Source organism: Poecilia reticulata, linkage group LG1 (genome assembly GCF_000633615.1).
Source record: "Poecilia reticulata strain Guanapo linkage group LG1, Guppy_female_1.0+MT, whole genome shotgun sequence".
Taxonomy (NCBI): Eukaryota; Metazoa; Chordata; class Actinopteri; order Cyprinodontiformes; family Poeciliidae; genus Poecilia; species Poecilia reticulata.
In genome coordinates, this window is record NC_024331.1 from 1,159,645 (window position 1) to 1,184,472 (window position 24,828).

The window sequence follows — 24,828 nt, forward strand, 5'->3', positions numbered from 1 at the left end:
ATTTATTATGGATATTTAGAATGTCTTGCAGTTCCAGTATTAAAGTTTATTGATCTTTGAGAATGTCAATGAGTATGACATTATCATTATATTACTTGAAAATGGTCTGAAAACAAAATTATCATTCATCGGAATAACATTTGGGACAATTTATCATCCAGCAAAATTTGTTATTGTGACAGGCCTATGTTGTACATCACAAAGAATGTGTAAAGACAAACTCTCCCCATATTTTTTTGCTTCTCAATTCTGCAATCTTCTTAATTGGTTCATCACTGAAAATTACAATAATACATACTATTTTTTTCTTCTTCTTTTTCCAAGGCACCGTAGGACAGGGATTTATGGCCATTGTGATATTCATTAAGTTCTTTGATCCGCCCTTTTAGGCTCTTCTGAACCAGGATCTTCGAAGTGCAACTTACCGGCTCCCTGATGGTTCTTTAGTTATGCCTGGCCAGACGCCATCCACTCCAAACCTGGCAGCTGCTCTTAGGCAGAATCAGGGACTTCGCTCTGCTGGTCTCTACCATCTCTCTGATACCTCAGTCCTGTCAGGTGCACCCAAACCCACCAGCCCCAACTTGGCCTCTGCACTGCAGAATGAAGAGCTACGTGGTATCACTTACAGGTGTGGAACTACACTTTTAATATTAATATACTTTTAATTATAAAAAATTACTCAAGTTTACACAGTTTTGCAATAAATAACATGTTCAGCAGCTTATGCGAATAAAGCATAAGGTCTGTTCCCAAGAGGTTATCCCATAAGGTCTGTTGAGGATCTGCCTGTGTGTGATAAATATTTAGTTTTTAACATATCCCCTCAGCAAAATGTTGTTGCACAGATACAGAAAGGATGATGTTCCTTGCAAACGATCCAAAAATATGGTTGAAACTGGAACGTATAAAGATGTTTACAGATGTTTAGATGTGGTTCAAAAGATCTTTGACATTAATCAAACAGCCTAATCGAGCCTGAATTTCAACATCTTTGTCAAATACAGCATTTCTGATGTGTTTTTCTGTCCAAGCAAAGACAAAAACTGGTCAACCTTAAAAACCATAACAAAAGATGCTTTAGAGATGACAAAAAAAATTTATGAAATAATTCAGTCATAGTCAAAAGGAGAAATATTGTATAAGTACTACTTGCAAGAGTAATGAAAAGTTAAAATGGGCATTTGGTTCCTGGACTCCTTAATGTCATATTTATCCAATATAATACAACTCTAGGCTATATTTTCTATACAAAAAAGGAGCTATTCTTTGGTTCACAGGCTTCCAGATGGCTCTCTTCTCACACGCCAGTTCCGCAACCCAAAACTGTCCGACGCCATCCAAAATCAGCAGCTTCGTTATGCTTCGTACACTGTGCCAACAGAGCTTCAGGGGGAGGACCATCGCTATGCTGTGATACCCCCGTATGGACCACGATCTGGCCACTGGGCCAGGAATGCCAGAGGTGAAGGAGAAGCTGGGGAAAATGTTTGGGCAGCTGAAAGGGTTCTGCCGCATGGGACGGTTCAGAATTTGTCCAAGTGGTCTATGTACAAAGAAGATGGAATGTTGGAAGCATACTCACCAAGCCCCCAGGTTCTAGAAAAACAGCTCCAGAACCTGGACTGGACTCCTGGCAGAGCTAGAGTACCAGGTCAAAGCTGGTATGACAAGGTATCTGTTTTCATTCATGTTTCAGTCATAGTTCAAGCATTGGGTATAATAGGTAAAATATTAACCAGATGAAAAGTCAGAAGCTTTTTTCTTCAATGTTTACCATCTCCATAATCTATTACATTGTTATGTCAGCTGTGCAACTAATATTGGTTATGTTACTTAAATTTAGAATGGGTTTTGTTGTTTTGTTGACCTAATGCTATAATAATTGCATATTAATTGTGTCTAGATTTTTTCTATAATAAGCATGCCCACAACAAACCACAGAGTTGTACGCTGGGCAGAGGGAATGGAAGACATGACTCAGCTCCCGTAAGCACAATTCAGACCAAATGAAATATTTCAGATTTTCTTCCTGCTACATTCTTTCGACGATTGTTTAGTTTAAAAAAGACATAGCCTTTAAGTGTCATCAGGCTTGTATTTGTTAAAATCCTAACAAGTACTTGTTAGGATTTTATTTGATGCAGCACTTTAGTAAATTTGTATGAAACAATTTATTTTCCAATCTTAAGAAAAGGTGAATTCATGTCGTTGCAACAGAAGTTTAAGAAAACCCAGATTGTCTCTTTATAATATTAAAGAATGGATTTCAAAGTGAATGCATCACTGCTAATTAATTGTGACCGTGTGTTTTCAATGGGTTTGTCTTTAATTTCCTCTGTTTAATTTCAGTGAGCTGAATGAGACCACTGTTCTAATGAACCTGAAGAAACGTTTTGACCATGAACTTACATATGTACGTTCAGCGTCTAACATGACAATAAACTAATCTGTCCAAATATCACAAACACTAAGCGACTTCCCTTGTTTACTCTGTTCCTTTCCCTCAGACCTACATAGGGAACATTCTTGTGTCTGTGAATCCATACAAGTTGCTCAACATCTATGGTACAGACATGGTGCACCAGTATGAAGGCCACGGTCTGAGTGACAACCCCCCGTAAGACCTTGATGATGTGATCCTCACTCAATTATTACTTTGTAGAATGATGTTTCAATGTAGTTACAAGTGTTTTATGGTATTTCTTGAAAAGCTTTGCAAACAGGTTTTCTTCTATATTTTGGTCTGATCGACCAAAGATCATTCTGCTGGGGAATTAAGCACTCTTCTCAATTCTTTTGCTGCCTCTAGCTGGTTTTCTTTCAATGTCACTCTATATTCCACCCATATCCCATTCAGCTTTCACCAGCTTCCTGTTGTTCCTGCTCAAGAAAAACATCATCACAGCATGATGCTGATACCTCCATGTTTCACTGTGGGGATGGTGTGATTCAGGATGAGTTTTGTCTCCGTTTCTCTCACACACAGTGTTTTGCATGTGGGACAATAGGTTTAGTTTTGGTCTCGTCTGCCGATCACCTTCTTCCACATGTTTGCTTTGTTCAGAAGCAGTAGTATTAGAAGCTGTATATATATCTTACATTGCTTATAGCAAAAGCTAAACAGGACTTCTTATTGTTTTCTTCCTGCTGTTGTTGGATAAAAGCCAAATGTAGGAGAGAATCATTATTAGTTCTTATTTATTCAGATACTCCCACTTGAGCTGTGGGTTTCTGCATGTCCTCTAGTGTTACCACTGACCTCTTGTCTGTTCCGTTTGGTAATGTTCTGTTTGTTGTGCTTTTCAAATTAGTTGATGTCCTTGATAAGTTAGTAGTCATGGTATCATCTTTCCATTTTTAGAAAATGGAAAGTGAAATACCTAAGGCTTGGAAAATTGCTTCAAACACTATTGTAACATAAAAAAAATACAAGGTTTGTGTTTGTAAAAATGTGTAAAAGTTGCAGGTGTAAGGTACTTTTGCAAGAATACTTTCATATTATTGAACTGTATTAGTTGCAGTAGTTCTCTTGTTCTGGGTACGTCTACATGGTAAGCCGTACTTAGAGATGCAGTATCATGGTAAGCAGGGTGTAAATGTCTGCACTCATATGTAAGTGATAGGCTACTGTTACATTGTAGCTGGTTGGTTCCCAAGGCAGCGTTTGTTCATGTTTTTCAATACCACATATGCATTAAACAGGCACACTCAGCACCCAGAAGTGACAGGCGTAAAAATAATGGTCATTCATGAAAAATGTCTCTTTGTGTTGCAGTCATCTCTTTGCCATTGCTAATCTCTCATATACAAGCATGATGGATGCCAAAAAGGACCAATGCATTGTGATCAGGTATGAAATGTTGTCACAGTTGCTGCTGCTAATATGTTTTTATTAAATGCTGATTTCAGTAAGCAGCTCTTAAACTGAACCAAACATGACCATTTTAATGTCTTTTCTCTGGGAACTGTTAAGGTACTAAGAATGATGAAAATTCTTCATCAATATTGTATAAGTATGACATAATAAATGATATTTCAGTAATTCAGAATTGTGTTATCTGAAGATACTAACTTTTCAAGGCCATTTTCTGGGAGCTACAGAAATGAGAAAATCATAAAAAAAATTTATTTCAATAAAATTCATATTATATAGATATAGCTTTTTTATGCACTCATCTACCCTTTTTGAGTGCCGTACCTGACCGTTTTGAGAAGAACGCTCTTCTTACCAATTACAACTCATGCACAACATGTCTGTACGCTCATCATTTTTCTTTTTTCAGTGGAGAAAGTGGGTCAGGAAAGACTGAGGCCACTAAGCTGATCTTGCGTTACCTGACAGCCATAAATTACAAACGCAACGTCACTCAACAGGTATTCACTGATTACTGCTCTGTAGCTTCATTCTAATTTAGCTTTATACGTTTACATTTTGATGAACTTTTTTCCCCCCATACGCATCATGTTCATCCAGATTGAGGTATTTTTTTAAATTGATATATGATAACTAACATTTTCATTTTACAAAACCAGTGATGTTTTATTGACAATGTTTCATCAGATCCTTGAGGCTACACCCCTGCTGGAGTCTTTTGGAAATGCCAAAACAGTTCGCAATGACAACTCCTCACGCTTTGGAAAATACACACAAATCTACATGGAGGAGTGAGTAACTATATTTTCTGCTCTTGCTTTAATTGAACAAGTCAAACAATAGTTTCAGTTTTTTAGGAAACAAGTCAAACACTAGTTTCAGTTTTTTAGGACTTCTAAGCATCTTTCAGTTGAAAGTCTCTGCAAGGCATTGGGGCACCAACTCATTTTTGTATGTGGAAGTAGGACATAATCAGTAGTATCAGAAGCTGGTGATATATCTGGCAGAAAACTTAAACTAAATTTAAATAAAAAGCAATACCGGGAAGAATATCATTGGTAAGTCCGAAGAGCACTGACTGTTTTTAGTTAAAATCTTAATGAATTTACTCAAATATGTCATTTTTTCTGTTGTACTCAATTGTTAATTAGAGACAATTTGAAATGTTTTAGATAAAAAGAAGACATGTAGTCATAGATTTAGTTCACTAGCAAATAGAAGTCTGGGTTATATTTATTATGATGGGTGTGACTAAATATATTTTTATAAATGTCTATAGCACCAGTTCTATTTACACCAATTCAAAAGACCAGTTTCCATTATTTCCATAGTGTATTATACATAGATTAAATTAGTCTAATGTCATGAGTCTAAATTTATGTTAGTTTAACTCTGTAGAGACAACTCATCTGTTGAAATGGATACACAGGGTCTTCCTGGTAATTATGTAAACATGTCCCAGAAGCAGCTACATCATGATGAGATATGAGTGATGTCGTGGATCCAACCACATTACACATGTATGACCTCTTACCTAACACAACAATGAATGTTTGTGTGCCATTCACCAGGGGTGTAATCAGTGGTGCCATAACGTCTCAGTATCTGCTGGAGAAGTCCCGCATTGTCTTTCAGGTGAAAAACATGAGAGCACACACCTGTACACACACTCTGAATGTCAGGAGGTGTCTTCTTACACATGAGTTATACTGAGAAAGTGGACAGGATGTAGCAGAGGTCCAGTCTCAAATAACTACTACCCCACAACGTTTGGATGCATCTGTTCTCCAACACAGCTGAATCACAAGCCTGGACGTTTCCTTCATACGCAATTCTATTTGATTCTCATCCTTCAGTGCTCTGTTTGGGATTTGTAGTATTGAGTTCGATTTCTCTGGATGCATTTTATCCTGGCCAACAGTGTATAGGAGGAACATTTGGCATTGATTTTCTTTTCTCCATTTTAGAATTGCAACCTACAGTGGATGTAGTTTAGCAATGGCAGTGAAGGAATCATCAACTATTAAAACTGGAGCAAGAGGAATGTTTTAAACATTTTATTGCTGGCAAAGATGTAATGGCCCTATTTCTCATACGGTTATTTACAGCACACACAATTTTCAGTAAGCTTCACAGTGTCAAACTGATGCACTATATACATTAGCAACTGGGTAAAATTAAACTTCAACAGAATCTGTGCCTCCAGCAAGTGATGGCTTCTCAACTGCCCAACGTCCAGACCATCTGTATGAAGAAAACGTAGAACAAGGGTCTGGGCAAGCACCCCTCATGAATAATTAAATTCTTGTGTGTTAGAGAAGTGACGCATCTAAAGGTTGCATGACTTGCGCACAGGCTGCTGTAGAGGCATCAAGCCTTTGGTTAGTGCTGTTGGTTTTCATCCTTCCATTGAACAAATGATTGATTTTCAGCTCATTTGTGTTTCTTAAATGCACAGGCCAAATCAGAGAGGAACTACCATATCTTCTATGAGATGCTGGCAGGTCTTTCCCCTCATGAGAAGCGCTCATTGTATCTGCAGGAGGCTGAGACGTACTACTATCTGAATCAGGTTCACTCACACAGCACAACACCAGGGAAGACTTGGGTGCATCTCAATACATTAGAACATTATTGATTAAAGGTCTAATTCATTTTAGTAATTCAGTTGAGTAAAACTTGTAAATGAGATATTTGTTTTTCACTAAGCAATATTTTTAGAAATATATTGTTTGTTTTTTTTTAACTTACACCCCATGACAATTTAAAACAGTAATATTATTAAAAAGATTGTTAAAAATGAGAGTGTTTTCTCAGCCTAGCGAAAAGCATGCTGATGTACTCTACAGTATCTTCTCTGAATAAATGGTCTGGGCTCCTTTTTTGAGATTCTGCATCAGTGCAGTTTGGCATGGAGGCCATCAGCCAGTGGCCCAGCTGAAGCCCAGGTTGCTTTCATAGTGATATACACCACACAGATGAGATGAATGATTTATTTTGTTCTATTTTTTGTCCTTGACAGTATCTTCTCTGTGTAGTTTTACTTAAGGCCAGTTTTCCTTCCAATCAGTGACGGAGTGCCATAGTCTTTAACGCAGGTATTGATAAATAGGGAAGTTAGCAAGTCACAGATTTTCAGGAGGAGGGAGAATGGATTTCACTCTTCCAGTTCACTTCCCCTTCCATGGTGTGTCTCTTTGAGAGCATACATGTGAAGATAGAGGGCAAATGCTGTTTAGAGATAGAAACAGGGACTTGGTGTGGTGGGTGGCTCAGTTGTTAGAGCGTGGGCTCCACATGCAGAGGTTATAATCCTTGATGCAGTTGACCAGGTTTTGAGTTCCGGTCTCAGGCCATTTGCTGCATGTCTTCTTGTATCCACTCTGTGGAATAACATCTCTAGTTATTGCTAGTAATCAAGTCACAGATTGTTTTAATTTTTTACCTTATGCTTTTTCAAGATGTCTTCATCTTTGGTTAATAACGTTGACTCTTGTCTGTTTTTTTTTTCTCCAATTAAAGGAAGATTAAAAAGAATGGTTTATTTATGATGGTTTACTTTATTTGAAGGGGAGGGGGGGGGTGAATAAGACTGTCATGGCACTTTCATAAACATGACATAACACCTGTTATGAACATGAATAAGCCTTCATGAATATTTGACTGTTGTCATAAAGCATCATTTGGTAAATTACGACACTTTTAATACAAAGTTGACATTATTCAAAATGTCTTTGTTATGACAACTTGACATTAACCAAGAAATCATTACTGTTTAAACTTTACCTTTAATACTATAAAGTTACCTAATTTTCAAAGTGCAATCAGCAATACTTTTATAACAAATGTATATCAGTAATGATTTCTTGGTTAATGTCAAGTTGTCATAACAGACATTTTGAATAATGTCAACTTTGTTTTAAAAGTGTCATAAATTACCGAATGATGCTTTATGACAGTCATAAATATTCATGAAGGCTTATTCATGTTCATGACAGGTGTTTATGACAGTGTCATGTCAGTCTTATTCACCCCTCTACAAATAAAGTGTTACCAAAAGAATTAGCTGATAAAGACCACATACGTTTTCATTATGCACTGAAAATCTCACAAGTGAAAGTGGGTGCACTTAGTCTGATAATGAAAAATGTCTTACATTCTGTTGGTAATAAGCATTAATGTGTTGTGACGCACTGAAGTGGGTCTTCTGAAGTGTAGCAGAACTAAACTTCAGAGGTTAGCAAAAATAAGCAGAGAGCTGCTGATGAGTTGTTCTAAAATCAGAATGAAATTAGATGAGGTTAAGTATATTGTTAGTGATGCTAATGAGATGACAGCTGTGTGTTCATGTGTGTGCAGGGAGGAAACTGTACCATAGAGGGTAAAGATGATGGGGAGGATTTCAGGCGTTTGCTGAGTGCCATGGACATCCTGTGCTTCAGCCCGGAAGAGCAAGATGGTATCTACAGACTTCTGTCCTCGGTGCTTCATCTGGGGAATGTCTACTTCCAGTCACATCAGGTCTCACTTAGTCAAACTGACACATACACACCTTGCAAAAGGATGCATACCACTTCAAGTTTTCAACAATTTGTCTATATTATAACCTCAATTTCAATGCATTTATTGGAATTGTATCTGCTAGCTCAACACAAAGTACATAAAGTAGTATATAACTGTAAAGTGATTGGAAAAAAAACTTTTTTTTTTACAAATACCAATTCAAAATCATTTGTATTCATCCCCCGATTTCTACATTATAGAGCCGCTTTTGCCTGCTATCACAGCTGCAGTTTTTGTGGCTGTAACTCTATGAACATTGTCTACGGGCAGATTGTTTTATAGCCTAATCTCTGTCATACTAGAATGAGTACATCTATGAACACAAACTTTCAAGGAAAAGTTTCAAATTTTCAGCACATCCTTAAAAGGCAAATATCACAATATCACCTTCAGTTGTTATGAAAATGCTGCATAAATCAAAATACAACATTTTCATAACAATGAAAATGCTGTACTTTGTCTTAGAAATTCGTCTTCACCTTGAGATTGTTCTGTCTGTTTAAGAAGTTCCAGCAATTCCCCTTCAGCACGTCATCACAACATTGCTTCTCTATGCTGTTTACAACTGTTCTTAGGAGCGCTGTAGTTTGTATGATGAGCTCAGTAGATGTGCAGTTCCACCTGGAGTTTGCTAGTTACTGCTTTCTGGTGGAGTTATTAGGCAGAAGAGTGTGTGTGTGGGGGGGGGGGGTGCTTTGTTGAGCTGGACCTTGGCTGAGTGCTGAAGCTCCAAGGTGGAGCTCTGGGGAAATGGGCAGTTCTCTCAGGCATTAAGGCACCCTGACTCACCATGAGCGATTCAGGGATTTCTCAAATATGCATAAATGAGTCAAAGCAACACTCCGGATAGGTTTTTATTAGAAAATGACGTCAGAATGTGACAAAGATCAAAAAATCTATTTTGCACAATATCCCCCCCTCAATTTCCTGCACTCATCACAGTGCAGGAAATTGTCTAAATTCCATAGCATAAATAAAGCCAGTATAGTCCCACACAATATATGTCAAGTAGTTACCTATTCTTCAGCAGGGAGCAGGTGATACCATCTCCTCAGTGACTGTACATACATAAAACAATGGAAAACTCTTTCAAGGTGTGACTGGCAAATTATTTTTATCTGGTTCTTTTGCACCGCTCTGTTTTCTAATGCTGATGTGAGAAACCACCACCGAGACCAATTTAAAAAAATGTCACTGCAACGCAATCTCCTCAGCTTTAATAAATGCATTGATGTTTGTGATGTCACAGTCTAATGTGGCATGATGTGAAAACGTTTCAGGAGTGTGGATACCTTTGCAAGGTAATGCAATATATAACTCCATTCAGTTTCAAAGACACAGCAGATAGTGACAGCATGGCTGCATGTATGTGCCTCTGTCCAGGTTGAGGGCCAGGAGGCTGCAGCCGTGGTGAGTGCACAGGAGATCAGAGTGGTAGCCGAGCTGCTGCAGGTTTCACCAGAGAGTCTGAAGAAAGCTGTCACTTATAAAATGACTGTAAGCACATGGTTAACCTCACACTCAACCTTAATAGGATGTTTCCATGTTTCTAGATTGTTATCATACCGGCATGAGGGCAGTGCTAGTTATCCAATTTGTGTCTTTGAACTCTCTTCCCCTCTGTCCCTCAGGATACCGGGAGGGAAAAGATCTACTCTCCATTGACAGTGGATAGCGCTTTAGATGCCAGGTGAGTGCCTGAAGTAAATTTTTAGTAAAAGAATTGAAGTTATAGCATTTTGTTTTTGCAACTGAACCATGCTTGGCAGTCTTATTTGAAGCTTTTTTAATGTTCTCGTTTTAACCCTTCTATAAAAAAAAAAACTACACCAGGAGACTTCATACAGAGGGGAAGTGGAGAGTCTTTGATATTCTCTTCCAATCTTTGGTTGAGGCATGTGAGGACAAAGGATCTCAGGGCCAGGGGGAGATTTTTCAGATGTCTTCTGTTACCATAGGAACCCAGTTTTCTGTTTCCATAGAAACCTTATTGTGTGTGTTGTTGTTTTTTTTTGTTGTTTTTTTTTACAGAGATGCTGTTGCCAAGATCCTGTACACGCTGCTCTTTAGTTGGCTGACAGAGCGTATCAACGGACGGGTCTACCCTCGCACCGAAGCCCTCTCCATCTCTGTGCTGGACATCTACGGATTTGAGGTCAAGCTATGAAGGAATCTCTTCTGTAGATTTTCCTCTGGTGATGGATTAAAGCTTGCCTCTGTTAACTTACACATACACTTCTCAATGTCTTCTCTTTTGCTCTTCAGGAGCTACAGGTGAACAGTTTTGAGCAGCTGTGCATCAACTACGCAAACGAAACTTTGCAATTCTACTTCAACAGAGTCGTCTTCCAGGAGGAGCAGGTCAGGGAGATCACAAGTTAAGACTTCTAGATCAAGAAGTTATACACTGACCTGGAAAGAAATTCTCACACATATCCAAAGCCAGACTTATTTTTAGTTTTTGTAAGTGTTCTTAAGCAGCAGCTTTGTCAGACTTTCTGAAGGTCAGCAGATGTTTTGGTTGGTTTTTCATTCATTTTCAGCTTTATACCTTATCATACACACAGGGATGGTTTTTGCTTTTAAATCCTTTTAGCTCTGCCAAATCATTCAGGGCTTAAATTTTACCTCATCAACCTAATTTTCTTCCAAATCATTAACAATAGCAGAGAACAGTTGGCTGATGGAAAGTCATATTTTAAAACCATGTGATTCTGAAAGAGATGTTAGTTGAAAGCTTTGTATTCACTGTCAGGTGTTTTAGATTCTTTCTAATTATTAAATACAGATTTCATTTGTTGATATGATGCAGAGAGTTTTGTTTGGCTTAACATTTCTTCTTTTGACTTCCACAAACCCACTTTCTCTGCTAATTTAAGCAGAAACAAGTTACTGCAGAGTTTGCAGCACACCAGGAGTATGTGAAATGAAATGAAGGTCTTAAGTACTGGGGAGTTTGATTACTGACAAGTGACAGATGGATGATTGGAAACAGGGTACAGCTGTGAGGAGAGACCAGACACACAGGCTGGAAGGAGATGGGACATGAAAAGAGCTGAGGATGAGGGAAATGATGACAGAGATAAAGGAAAGGCAGGAATAACTAAGCTGATTACAAAGACTGAACTAAAAAGTAAGAAATAGAGCATGGAAAAGTGCAAACATAGAAACAAACCTATAACCCCAAACAACCCAAGATCACGACAAAGCTATGTCTATAACACACAGTCATGCTTTCACTTTAACAGTTGATGCAGCTCTTCTTTCAGATAATCTAATAGTCACACATACAAACATAAATATTAAGCTCTATAAATGTGCAAAACTCATTCCAGCTTTATTTCATGCATGTGGTGTTTGTGTATTGTTTTGAAAGCTCACCTTGCTGACCCCTGCCTGATATGAGCCTTCCTTGACTGGACATAGTTTGTGAAACATGATTATGCAATTATCTCTGTCTGCTGGAGTAGGATCATTCAGGCAAAGCAGCGCTTTATACCTGTGGTCACATATAACGCTGGTATGACGAGGCAATGTGAGCTATGAAGTAAACATAAATCAAAAAATCCAAAGCTGCAGACAGAACCTCTGAGCTCTGCAAATCTGAGCTTAGCTGTGAATCTAAGAGCAGCAGTTGGAGACAAATTGGTGTTAATACAAAGTTGACATTATTGAACATTTCTTGTTTATGACAACTTGTCATTTACCTAGACAAAATGGTCTTCGTTATGACAGCTTGTCATTGACCAAGAAATCATGATCGGACATAAATTTGTCATAATACTAGTCATAGTGATTTAATTATTACACTAGCAAAAGATTTAACAAAGCAATGATTAATATTTTCACTCCCTGAAATAAAGCAAAACAAGTAGGACAAGCAATAGATTTCATTAAGCTTTATTACACTGTCAAATGATTTAATAACAAACTCATTAACAATTTTTTACATCAACTAAAGTGGAACAAATAGCAATAGTTATGAATATATCATTTTTTGTTATTACAGTGTCATTAAGTGAAGTGAAACAAGTAATAGTTATGAATGTCATTAAGTGTCATTAATATCAACTCTTACCTCAAGTAAATTGAAACAAGTAGCAACAGTTATGGAGATGTCATTGTCATTACAGCGTCATTAATATTATCTCTTACCACAAGTAAAGTGAAACAAGTAGCAACAGTTATGAAGATGTCATTAAGTGTCATTACAGTGTCATTAATTTACCTCAAGTAAGGTGTCCAGAAATGCTCAGAAATTACAGGTGTTCTTGCAATAGTTAATCATGGTGAAAGCCTTTTCTTGAATTCAAACTTGGTGAATCTCTTCTGGAGATTCTCATAGTCGGTGATGACTCAATTCATTGTGGTAACTTAAAAAAAGAACAAAAACAAAAAAACATTGTCAGTTATTTAAATACCATTTATTTAAATACCATACCAAAAATGTCCCTTGCTGCACACTGTCAGAATGGTAGACTGGCAGACAAATGTCTAGTTAACATGGCTGGTTGTCATAAAGTTCAATACAATTATTTCTTAATACAAGTAGCATAATAAATGGAGCTGAACAAAATTATTCTGATCAAATATTTGTCTGGCAGAAGTTCAGACAAACTGCCACTGTTGTTATTCAGAATGCATAATTTAATGTATAGTTTTAGGCACATGAGTGTATCTTTTTACTTAATGAGCATTCTAAATTATTTCTAACCAGATACTGTGACTTATGGTTGTTTACAAGAAACTTATTAATAAATAAATAGATTTAACACCCGTTTTTAGTTGTCTAAAACGTAACTTTTTAACTCAACTGGTGAATGTTGGTTCCTGCTCCCCCTTCCGCACTTACCTGGCCCTTCCCACCCACACAAGGTGTGAATATTCACAAGGTGAAAATATTAACACAAACAAAAATGACTTACCTAATTTTCTTGGGGAATATTTCATCTGCTGCTTTCTCTTTGGTCAAACAGGAACTTCTTTATCTGATGGCTGGCCCTTATTATCATCATCCACACTCGTAGCATGTCTTCATTAGCCAACTTTGTCCCCCCCACCATGTGTCCTTAGGCTAACATGGGTCTTCATGTGGCTAAAGTTGCCAAACCAAATAACACAAGCACTGTGTCACATCAGCCAAGTTGCTAAATAATGCACATAAATGATAACTTTGACTAACATATTAGCTTTTAATTTGCTAGATTAATTGGAGGGGAAAACTAATTTGACTGTCAATAAAATGTTTAATATTAAGGGCTAAAGCTACTGTAATGGAGTTTAATAACTTTAGCTAACATTAACTTACAGCAAGGTAGGATTGGCTTGAATTGCTCATAGCTAATATTACAGAGAAAGAGGACATAGTCAATGTTATTTTCTCAAAGAAAATGTAAAGTTAATAAGACACATACCTCATATGTATTAGGTGTCAAATTTTGGCTTCTTTTTAAACAGGACGTCTGGCCGTTAGACCCCACAATATGGAAGATTTCTTCTTCACCAACACACTGCACGCCTGTTCGTGCACTGCTGCCTCTCACTGGTGTAGGGATGGTGTATTGCACTACTTAACCCTTGTGTGTAAAAATGGGGTCCAACCGACCCCACACACGTAAAACTTGTATCATTTGCCACAGTCCTCTACGTTTGCCTCAATCCTCGCACGCACAAGGGTTAAAACAGCCTTAAATAATGTTTCAAATGCTAAGTTCATAAGTGCTTTGTAGACATCTTGCTGTAAAACTTTAGGATTGTTTAAATTAAGAAGATTAAGACTAAACAACATGGCAGAGCTATATAATATTACTACATAAAGCACATTTTTAAAGTTTAATTGGTAATACTTTTATGACAAATTTATGTCAGATCATGATGTCTTGGTTAATGACAAGTTGTCATAATGAAGACAATTTTGTCTAGATTAATGTCAAGTTGTCATAACAAAGACATTTTCAATAATGTCAACTTTGTATTAAAAGTGTCATAATTTACGGAATGACACTTATGACAACAGTCATAAGTATTCATGAAGACTTATTCATGTTCATGACAGGTGTTGTGTCATGTTTATGACAGTGTCATGTCAGTCTTATTCACCCTCCTTCAAATAAAGTGTTACCACATTTTCTTACCTGATAAACTTTATGCTTTTTTGTGATGATTCATTAGTTTTATTAACCTCATGAACTTTGTTGTTGTCTGCTGAATTGTATTCTGCAGGAGGAATACATGCGGGAGCAGATCCAGTGGCAGCCACAGCCCTTCAGCAATAACCAGGCATGTCTTGACCTCATTGCTGCAAAGCCTCATGGTATTCTGCACATATTGGACGACCAGTGTGGCTTCCCCCAGGTACCAAACATGTTTCCTATTTTGACATTGAAGCATAAAAAGTTGGCTCTTCATAAATCATGAGCCTGTTGACCCTTGTGTTGTCTTGAGGGTCAAACGTGACCCAGTACCGTGTTTAGCTGTAGAAAAAAATACTTGAAACTCTTTTTCCAACTTAAAATTTTATGACTTTTCCTAAATTGACCACATCGTTAGAAAGAGTGATACTTTGTTTTTGTTTATGTTTTCATGTGGGCTGTACACCAATAATGTACAAAGATTGTCTTATGGGTCATTTTTGGCCGTCGCTGTTTCGATTCCCCACATGATGTCTTCAAACTCTTTCATTACCCACTTTCCTGTCTAGCTACTCTCAATATAGGTTGTTTGAATAAAGCAAGATGTCATAACACTGAACTATTCAGAGCAATAATTGATTGAAATAATTCATGCTTAACATTTAGAAGAAATTAAGTTTTAAAAGCCTTCTCTGTTGAATATTCCAGGATTCAAGGGATTGTATCATAGCCAGATCAGATCAATATGAAACTATTAAACATGATGACTTAATTATCTACCTGCTGCTATCATCACTTCAACATGATAAAATGATTGAGCTCATATTGAGATAAATGTATTAGAGCCTCTGGAGCTCAGTATGAATTAAGAGCAGCATTACATCAGGGACAGACTGAATCAGTTTTCCAAATATGTATGTCTGCTATAGACACATGGTTTCCATGGCATATCAACCATTAACCATCCACAATTATCACTAGGCAACAGACCATACCTTCCTTCAGAAGTGCCACTATCACCATGGTAATGATCCACGGTATGCCAGGCCCAAGATGCCATTGCCAGAGTTTACCCTGAAACACTATGCAGGGAAAGTCACCTACCAGGTACATTTCTGTCTGTTTTACTTTGTTCGTGGTTTTAATTTTCTGTCTGAGCTCCAACAATGTGCTTCACAGGTTCATAAATTCCTGGACAAAAACTTTGACTTGGTCCGGCAGGATGTTTTAGACCTCTTCATTCAAAGCAGGAACAGAGTAAGATCATGCCAGTTCTATCTTCATCTGAATTAACATGAGTAATCCAGATGTTATTTTTAAGCAGTGATTTTTCAGAAATAAAATCCCATGTAGTTTTCAACTATAAGTTAAATTGGTTAACATTTTGGGTGACATTCTGGAAGAAACACTTGAAAATAATCACAAAATGTTTTTAGAAGAAATGAGTGAAAATATTGTTTTAACCCTCTAAGCCTTTTTAATTTTTATTACATTAAAACCACAAACTTCAACGTATTTTGTCAAATTTGATGCAATGAACCAACACAAAGTTGCAAGTATGTGTATGCTGCACATATTTATAAAATGCAAAGACAATAATTAGGCTTTTTAAAAATTTTCACAATAAAAAACCTGAGAAGTTTAGCATTCATTTCTATTTAGCTTTCCTTCCAGTGATACTCAAAAAAACACAATGACCTCTTGGCATTGCCTGAGTAAATAGTGTATGTGATTTAATCCGGCTGGTCCCAGTGGCTTACTACAAGAGCACCATTCCCAACAATACAATGACTTTATGAGTGTAATATTACAAAATGTAAAAAGAGTCAAAGGCTATGAAAACGTTTTACGGTGCGGTGAGTGTGTTGTGCTCAGTTGGTTGCAATGTGAGCTGTGATCAGTAACCACAGGCTGCAGACTGTAATTACAATACTCTCCATGTAAAAAATCTCTGCTCTGCATTCAGATAGTTAATGTTTAATGTTTAGGTATCTTTAACAAATATCATCCTACTGTTACCAGAGGAGATCCTTGTACCTAAGCCCTTTCTAGTCTTTTAGGCTAACTGTACATGCTCTGTGTTTGTGTTCAGATGGTATCCAGCCTTTTCTTGAAGCATTCTGAGTCTTTGACGCAGCAGCACTCCAATTTGCGTCGCAACAGTGCAGCCCGACGTCATCAGACCAACACAGTCAGCGCAAAGTTCCAGAGCAGCCTGCAGGAACTGCTGGACAAGATGACAAGGTTTATAGTTACTACAGACTTCTAGCTTTTGGCTGCCAGACATTCATACTTGAAAGCATAAAGGGCATCTGGATCCTTCTCACATTAACTGTATACAGCCGAAATGGCAAATATAATTGAACTCTTGTCATTGGTAAAATGAAACCCATGATAAGTCATGCTGAACACCATCAACAGTTATGAGACAGTGCAAGACAAAGGGTTTATAAATATGTCCAAACTGTCAAAGAAGAGTGATGGCAGGAGCATTTCTTCCATTGTTCTAATCTTTTATATCTGTTGTAAAATAACCTTCTTTAATGTAATAAATTCTGAATGTTTTGTTTCACTTGGTACCACAAGTGAACAATTCCAACACCATAAGTCCAAAACCATAAAACTTGACATCTCACATAAATTGAGAATAAAAATCTTAGGACCACTTTCAGTCTTATGCTAATTTTACGTTCATCTATTAACTAAATAGATGAACTGACACATAACTTTTGGCTCTGCAGAAAAAGTTTATTCTCTTTAAATCTACACTAGAAAACAGACGCACATTTTTAGACAAAAAGGTTAAAATAATGCCATAAGTTACTCATCTGTGCATCAACTGTCATTCGTCTGTGACAGGTGTAACCCTTATTTTGTGCGATGCATCAAGCCGAACCGTCATAAGGTATATTTCCAAGTTGGATGATGTGTGCCGGTTTGCAGTGTTGTTTTTTTATTCAGTTTATACTGATACACAGTTCACCTGTGTATGCAGAAGCCAGGAATGTTTGACATGGACATGGTCAACACGCAGCTACTTTACTGTGGCATTATGGAGACAATACGTATAAGGAAGGAAGGCTATCCAGCAAGACTGCCCTTTCACAGCTTCCTATCAAGGTTGGTTGTTGAAGATCTGGACAATGAGCATATTTAAAGGCAGCTTAGGTCAAATCAGTTGTACTTATGTAGAAAAGGGATTTGAAATTGGTCTGGGGTCTCTGTAGCTCTGCATTAGCTACCAGTCGCACACTAAAAATGTATTCCCTACTGAATTGTGCGGTATTGCCAAAATTGACAATAAAATAGGAATAAATAAACGGCTTGATAAAGTGTGTTGCTCCTGCCATGTGGCTGGAGATACGAGCCAATCCAACCTGTTGTACGTTTATCAGCTCTGTGGTCACAGAGGTTTGGAGAATCGGTCGACAATTCTTAAATCTTGCCGTCTAAACCAGACTTAAGACACACAAGCTCTACTCCTCTCCTCTCGACCACTGCCCAAACGCTCTGTCTCTGGTCGCTATGGTAACATTTACATATCCCTTCAAAATAAGATACAGATGCGCCACAAAAACGAACATTTTACTTTCGTGAAAATTTTAACTCACGATAATGACTAACTGGAGCCCTGAGCTTGTTTCTCTGCAACGAGACGGTCCCATCAGGGAGTGATGAGAGACAATAACACCCGAAGTGTTGATTGAGCACAGCGTGCTTGGTCTCTATGTGGCGAAGCAGCTTTAAGTTTCATTGCCTCATTAGCAGGCAATGAAACTTGTTACGCAGAGCGGGCTTGTAATGTGGGACTCACCTACTGGTTCGGGATAAATCCATTCTCCTGTCTCTTCTCTGGGCCTTTTCCCCTTTGCAAGGAAACTTTCCAAAGACATCTGATCTGTTTCTTACCAATTTTGCTGCTTTTGGGCTCAATGGACCTTACCAAGCTCCGCCCAGAAACGCCCCTCTAAAGTCCCACGTGACTACATGTCTCACATTAACAGCTTAGCTCCTATGTGTAAACATGGCATTTTTCATTTCGACTGACTCTCTGCAGGGTATTTCTGAGTAGATTAGTGTAGCATTCCTGCCGGATTTTCACAAAATATCAGCCACAACAATGGACAAGGGAACCAACAAGTTCATGTCATCTTTTTTGGACAACATCAAGGTGTTTTAGCCACACGATGCCTCCAATATTGTGCGCGTCACAGCTAAATGCTACCGGTCGATGAGAAAAACAGCAGATCCTCAGACCCTCAGCATAAATATAGCTGTGGACAAGATCACCGACGCCTGTTGTTCTTGCAAAGCTGGGTAAGTCGGACATTCATGGTTTTGAGGGTTCGAATGTGCCTAGGACTTATACACGGTACTCGGTGCTAGCGTGGCTAATACGATTACAGTTTAGTAAAAAGCCTTTTCAGGTGAAACAAAATCTTTAATGCATGTCAGATACGGTACACATTGCATATTGATCTGTTCAGCTAACGTAAGGCTGTAACAGACAGGGTTCAAGGTGTAAAAGTTGTATCGGTACTGCCATTATGCTGTACTTGGCTAAAAGGTTTTCATAATGGATGTGTTTATTATTGACTTTATTTTTTTCATTCACTAAACACAAAGAAAGCAAAGCAATAATACTTACGCCAGCAGACACTCCTTTGTTCTTATTGATCCTACGATGGYTGAGCTGCAAATGCGGTCGTGCACAAGCTTTGATCCAAGCAAGGCTTTCCATTTCAGATTTTGGAAATCTGTGAATTTTAGTTCCACAAACACGGTCAGGATACCTGATATCGCCTGTGCAGATACCCCACTGACAGTGGAGAACCATTTTTTTTCCCGAGTCCTGACGCAAAAACTTTCTGTCGGTCTGGTAGTCAACAATGTACATTAGCATGAGTTTGTGAGATGGTAACGCACGTGATAGCTGCGCTGTGACGTAAAATGGGCGTCAAATGTTGGCGCGCATGGACCTTACCATGTTGGCGCGCAAGTAACCGAGAGAATCCGGTCAAAGGATTTTCAAAATAAAAGATCCTCCAGACTTAAATAATACATAAAACGGAAATATTTAATTATTTCTTGCGCGGCCCGATACCAATTGGTCCACGGACCGGGGGTTGGGGACCACTGCAGTAAAGGACTAAATCTTCAAATCTGCTGTGGACTGGTTTTTCCCTTAATGAAATATTCATTAAAAAACTGTATATCGCATTTCTGAAGGTTATATCTATAAGCTTGTTTCATGATCTGAAATAGTAAAAATAAGTAAAAACAGAAGAAACCTGAGAGGAGACTGACACTTTATCACCTTACCGTAACAAACAGAATATTTTTAATTCTGATGGAATTGAAAATATTAATTTAAAAAATCGTAGTATTTGTCAACCTCCCTTTTCACCTTCCTGTCTTGAAAGACAATGTTCCTGTGGCTCTCACCACTCTTTCAAAATCGTTGTAATTATTGCCTTTCTTTGGAGATAATACATTTCACGCAAACTGATCTCTTCATGTTGAAAGAGCCATCTGGCATTTGTCAGCTATCTCAGTAGGAAAGCAGATGAAACCAATTGATCTCCCAGCACCTCTCACTGTTTGCTGCCAAAGTGATTTGACTTACAGCAGCACTCACGCAGAAACTAGTAAAACCAAGCAAGCAGCCAAACACTCTGAATACACAGAACACCAATTAGCCCCAAACAAGAGCTCTCAGATTAGCAGCCAAACTAAGATTTGCACAGATCAGACACGCAAGGCTGCAGCTTTGGGTTTCTTGTTACTTGTTTACTTTGGAATTCATATTTCCTCATCAAACCCATGTTACATGTGACCACAGGTATAAAGCTCTGCTTTGTCTGAAGGATCCTCTGCCAGCAGACGGAGAAAATTGTGTTATCATGCTTCACAAACTCTGTCCAGTCAAGGAAGGCTCATATCAGGTGGGGGTCAGCAAGGTGAGTTCGATGGGTAACACACACACAGGCACACGCACACACACACACAGACACACACACACACACACACACACATATGCTTAAAATATGAGCTTGTGTGTTGCATGTGTCACATACATTTACATTTTATGCATGTTAGATTTTCCTGAAAGAGGAGCTTTATCAGCTGCTGGAAGGGAAGCGTGACCGTGTGTTGGACATAGCTGCCATGGTGCTGCAGAGATACACTCGCATGTGTTTTGCTCGGCAGAAATTTCTCAAATTCAGGCGAGGAATAACCCGCTTTGAAGCCCGCTGCAAAGGGTACCTGGTCAGGTAATTATATAACTCATTGCAATTGATACTTTTCTCTGTACAAAATACAAAAAATGTGTTTTGCGCAACAAAACACAATATTATTTACAGCTTTTTGTTGCAAACTTTACAATATTTTTATGTATTTGTAAAATAAATACATGATTACATTACATAATTTTCCTTCTACTTCATAATTATGCAAAAATTTGTGTTGGTCTATAATATTCAAGCCCATTAAAACACATTGAAGTTTATATATTTGTAACATGACATGATGTGACAAAGCATTTTGCTAACGGCTGAACATATAGTAAGGTTTGGAACAAGAGTTTGAAACAAATTAAACACGACTGCCACACTGTCGCATTGGACACCAACTGGTTTTAATGATATAATCCTAGTTGAGTCTGAAGTTTCACCCATCAGCTCAGGATTTTAGGTGTAAGAGTTTGGTTTCACTGACCTGAACATGACCAACCTTCTCATGGAAAACCTCTTTCATTGTCCTTGATGTGAGGAGATAAGACTGGGGAGTTCAGGCTGTGCTCATCCATCAAAGGTGATAGTCCTGCAACAACAACCGCGTGTGGCACAAATTTGCATTTTAGTCAAGTGTGTAAGAAGGCAGTAAAAAGCCAATAAAGTGAAGGTTAAACAGTTTGATTCTTTGATATTTCAGAAATAGCTTTTCAACTATGATAAATTAGGACGAATGACACTTTGTGAAAAACGTGCACTGAAACTATAGCAGTGATATTAACATTCTGCACTAATCCAAATGCAGTGACTGTCATTGATGGTGCAGCAGTAAACTGAGCTAAAGCAAACATGAAAATGCCTCTTAAGGGGGTTTTAGTTTTATGATACTTATAATTTATCCTAATTATTTTTGCTTTTATTTCTTTTTCCGTATTTTCATAATTCATCCATCAATGATGGTAACACTTTTCCCAACAGAAAAAAATTTGCTTTGAAGAGGAAATATCTCATCAGGCTACGTTCTGCAGTTTTGCTAATTGTAAACCGTCAGCGCTACATGAGGGTATGCACACAGATTCAGCATCTTTCTGATTCAGAGGAAGCAATTGAAAATTAGCAAATGTGTGAAGTGTGATACTGTTGTCTTATTGTCAGACAGTGGTGGAGCCTGCAAGGAAGGCGGAGGAAGTGAGTAAAACTGCAAAAATAAATTCATTCGAGAGATTAACCACTTACATTAAATGTGCTCCTGCAATGGTTAACTCTTTCTGTGTGCAGGATCGGATCAACCGTGAAGTGGTGAATGTGACGACATTACCTATCCCTGCAGAGCTGGCTGGCCTGCTGCAGGCTGCTTCAGGTGTGCACACACAAACCTGGGACCTCACAATAACACTGTAAATGTTGCTGAGCCAAGCTGCAAACACTGAGGTTTATTTGTGACACTGACTATTTTCATACTGTTGCATAAACATTCCTGTGTGTGCGTGTGTGTGTGTGTGTGCGCGTGTCTGTGGGGGTGTGTGCATGTGTGTGCGTGTGTGTGTGTGAGTGTGTGTGTGTGCGTGTCCATGCATGTGTGTGTGTGTGTGTGTGTTTCTCTGTTAGGGGGTGAGGAGCTGCATTCTGACTGCTTGGCAGTGGTCCAGGCTCCAAAGGTTCAGGTGGACCCTCAGCTGACCCTGCCCCTCGATATCAATAACTACCTCATAACACACTACATCCGGATCATGTTCAGGGTAATGACAATAGCACACACTGTTTCATCAGCAACAGTGTGTGCATCAGTAATAGTTTGTACTTGCACACAGCGCAAATTCTTCTTAAGTGACTTTTTGAGAGTTTTGAAGCAACCAAGAAATAAATCCAGTTCCTTTGGGAAACGTTATCACTTTAAGTTTCACTTAGGAATGGTTTCAACCTAGCCTGGTCTCAATTAAAATCTTGCTTCACTAACAATCTGGGATTTCTCCCCTATACTTGGATTGTCTCCAGTCGATTTTTGACCGGACCAATCAGTGAACAGAAGAAGAAGTTGTGAACGATGACGTTGATTTTCTGCACCGTTTTAGAACTGTAGTCTGCCTGTAGTCTTAGCGATGGCAGCGGAGGAAGTGAAGGAAGCCATTCCGTCCATGTTGGCATACTTATATATAATATTAAACTAACATTAACAGCTGCCTCGTTCAGCTCAGTGTTTCTCTCTTTGCATTGGAGGATTGCTGTTTAGAGCACAGGCAATTTCCAGTAAGCTTCATAGCACTTCACATATGTCACAATCAAATATTAGCTATAGCGTAAGATAAAACATCAACAGAGGCCACGGCTCCAGAAAACAATCGTTTCTCGGCAGCTGAAAGTTTTTACCAGGCTAGCTTCAACATATTAAAACCTAAATAAATACAGTTAAGTGAAACCTACACAACTGGTTCTGTATGAAACACAGAAGAAAATATCTTCCACATCTGTAAAAGTGTGAAAATAGAAAATGGTGTAGGAAAAAATGTGTTTAATCTATCCTTCAATTCCTTCATCTTGATATGAACTTTGAGTAATATTTTATTCTCTGTGAAGTTGGAATTTTCACAGCACATGCCAGCTTCCAACATCACTGAGCCATATCCCATTTGTTTAGGGGTGCACTGATTGCAGTTTTCTGGCTGATTGCCAATTACAGATACTTGACATGCCGATTCCAATTTTGGCCAACGCTCATTTTTTTGTCTGAAATGTTGCAAAATATAGCAGGAAAGTCACTGAGCTGGCAAGAGTGAGGTGACTATTGTTAACTGCGAATAAGCAGACATGACCTGGTAGGTGGGTCTATCAGTCAGACTCTCTCACAGCAGAGCAAAAACAGAACAGTGGCTGATTTTTAGACATTTGCTGAGGTCAATTAGATCCATGGATGATATCAACTTCATATACAAGTATGGGGCGATCACTGATCTCCCAAAATTAAGTAAATCTGAACCAATAAATCGACTGGCCGATTCTGTGCACCCCTAGTTTGCTTATAACCTCAACATGCTAAATTTTCTCCAAAATTTACACCTATCCCCTTCCATTAAATCCAGCCTTTATCTTGGTTTTATAACAATGGAAGAGACAAGTGCTTAGTCCTGTATAAAGAAAATACAGAAAACATCAGCAGCTAAGACTGTGTCACTGTTTAAATATAAAACATGTTTGATCCATGTAGAAGCTGTTAAAGTCCTTGTTTGTTTCTGATGTAGGAGCCTCTGTTTGGAATGCTCACGGCTCCACTAGAGAACTCCCTGATTCGTCTGGATCAGGAGCTTAAGCAGGGATCTCTCGACAGCTTCATTCTGGTTTGTTTTGCATTTATTGGTGAAACTCTATCATTGACACTCAGCTTACAGATATAAATTCAGTCAAGATTGGGATATCACATGAGTGACTTGCACTGTTTTCCATAAACATCCATCGGTGCTGTTGACAGATCCTGCGGTTCATGGGCGATCCGAACCTGAATGGAGCTCAAGAAAACTTGTTTGGGAACTACATCATCCAAAGGGGCCTGGCCAACCCCAGCCTCAGAGATGAGATCCTGGCTCAGATAGCCAACCAGGTTTTAAACAGACAGTTTTTAAATCGATATGCCATCTTATATTCATTTTTTAAGAACTTCATGGTTGTTCTGTAGGTGTGGAGGAATCCTAACGTGCTGAACTCAGAGCGGGGCTGGCTTCTTTTCTCCTCCTGTCTGTCCGCCTTCCTGCCCTCTCAAAGACTGGCTAAATACCTCCTCAAGTAAGAAAATAAGCTCTACTATTCATATCCCTTGAACTTTTTCTCATTTTGTCACAATCAAACCACAAACTTCAGTGGGGTTTTTTTGTTTCGTTTTTTCTTTTACATTATTTTAAATAATGGACTATCTTAAAATAGGATGTAATTGCAAAGTTGAAAGAAAATGAAGGATGCTTTTTAATGCATCCCATTATTATTTTATTCCGGTTCTGTATGAAACACAGAATAGAAAACATTTATATATATA

General features: G+C 38.3%; 1 protein-coding gene across 7 annotated transcripts in view; it reads left to right on the plus strand.

Annotated features, from left to right (window-relative positions):
- The window catches only part of myo15ab (myosin XVAb), a 74,300-nt gene that overhangs the window by 12,239 nt on the left and 37,233 nt on the right, over positions 1–24,828 (plus strand). For 6 of the 7 annotated variants that reach the window (XM_017307148.1, XM_017307157.1, XM_008404861.2 and 3 more), the window contains 31 exons: positions 390–631; positions 1,281–1,674; positions 1,907–1,989; positions 2,353–2,416; positions 2,511–2,620; positions 3,779–3,853; positions 4,287–4,377; positions 4,478–4,483; positions 4,565–4,668; positions 5,449–5,512; positions 6,336–6,449; positions 8,237–8,398; positions 9,824–9,937; positions 10,072–10,130; positions 10,472–10,595; positions 10,706–10,801; positions 14,663–14,794; positions 15,553–15,678; positions 15,751–15,828; positions 16,664–16,815; positions 17,431–17,476; positions 17,567–17,691; positions 20,414–20,531; positions 20,671–20,846; positions 21,786–21,870; positions 21,963–21,995; positions 22,086–22,167; positions 22,416–22,546; positions 24,044–24,139; positions 24,271–24,399; positions 24,475–24,581. In XM_017307148.1, coding sequence (XP_017162637.1) covers positions 390–631; positions 1,281–1,674; positions 1,907–1,989; positions 2,353–2,416; positions 2,511–2,620; positions 3,779–3,853; positions 4,287–4,377; positions 4,478–4,483; positions 4,565–4,668; positions 5,449–5,512; positions 6,336–6,449; positions 8,237–8,398; positions 9,824–9,937; positions 10,072–10,130; positions 10,472–10,595; positions 10,706–10,801; positions 14,663–14,794; positions 15,553–15,678; positions 15,751–15,828; positions 16,664–16,815; positions 17,431–17,476; positions 17,567–17,691; positions 20,414–20,531; positions 20,671–20,846; positions 21,786–21,870; positions 21,963–21,995; positions 22,086–22,167; positions 22,416–22,546; positions 24,044–24,139; positions 24,271–24,399; positions 24,475–24,581 — 3,518 coding nt within the window. The remainder of the gene's footprint in view (positions 1–389; positions 632–1,280; positions 1,675–1,906; positions 1,990–2,352; positions 2,417–2,510; positions 2,621–3,778; positions 3,854–4,286; positions 4,378–4,477; positions 4,484–4,564; positions 4,669–5,448; positions 5,513–6,335; positions 6,450–8,236; positions 8,399–9,823; positions 9,938–10,071; positions 10,131–10,471; positions 10,596–10,705; positions 10,802–14,662; positions 14,795–15,552; positions 15,679–15,750; positions 15,829–16,663; positions 16,816–17,430; positions 17,477–17,566; positions 17,692–20,413; positions 20,532–20,670; positions 20,847–21,785; positions 21,871–21,962; positions 21,996–22,085; positions 22,168–22,415; positions 22,547–24,043; positions 24,140–24,270; positions 24,400–24,474; positions 24,582–24,828) is intronic. The other variant, XM_017307160.1, reaches the window with a different exon arrangement.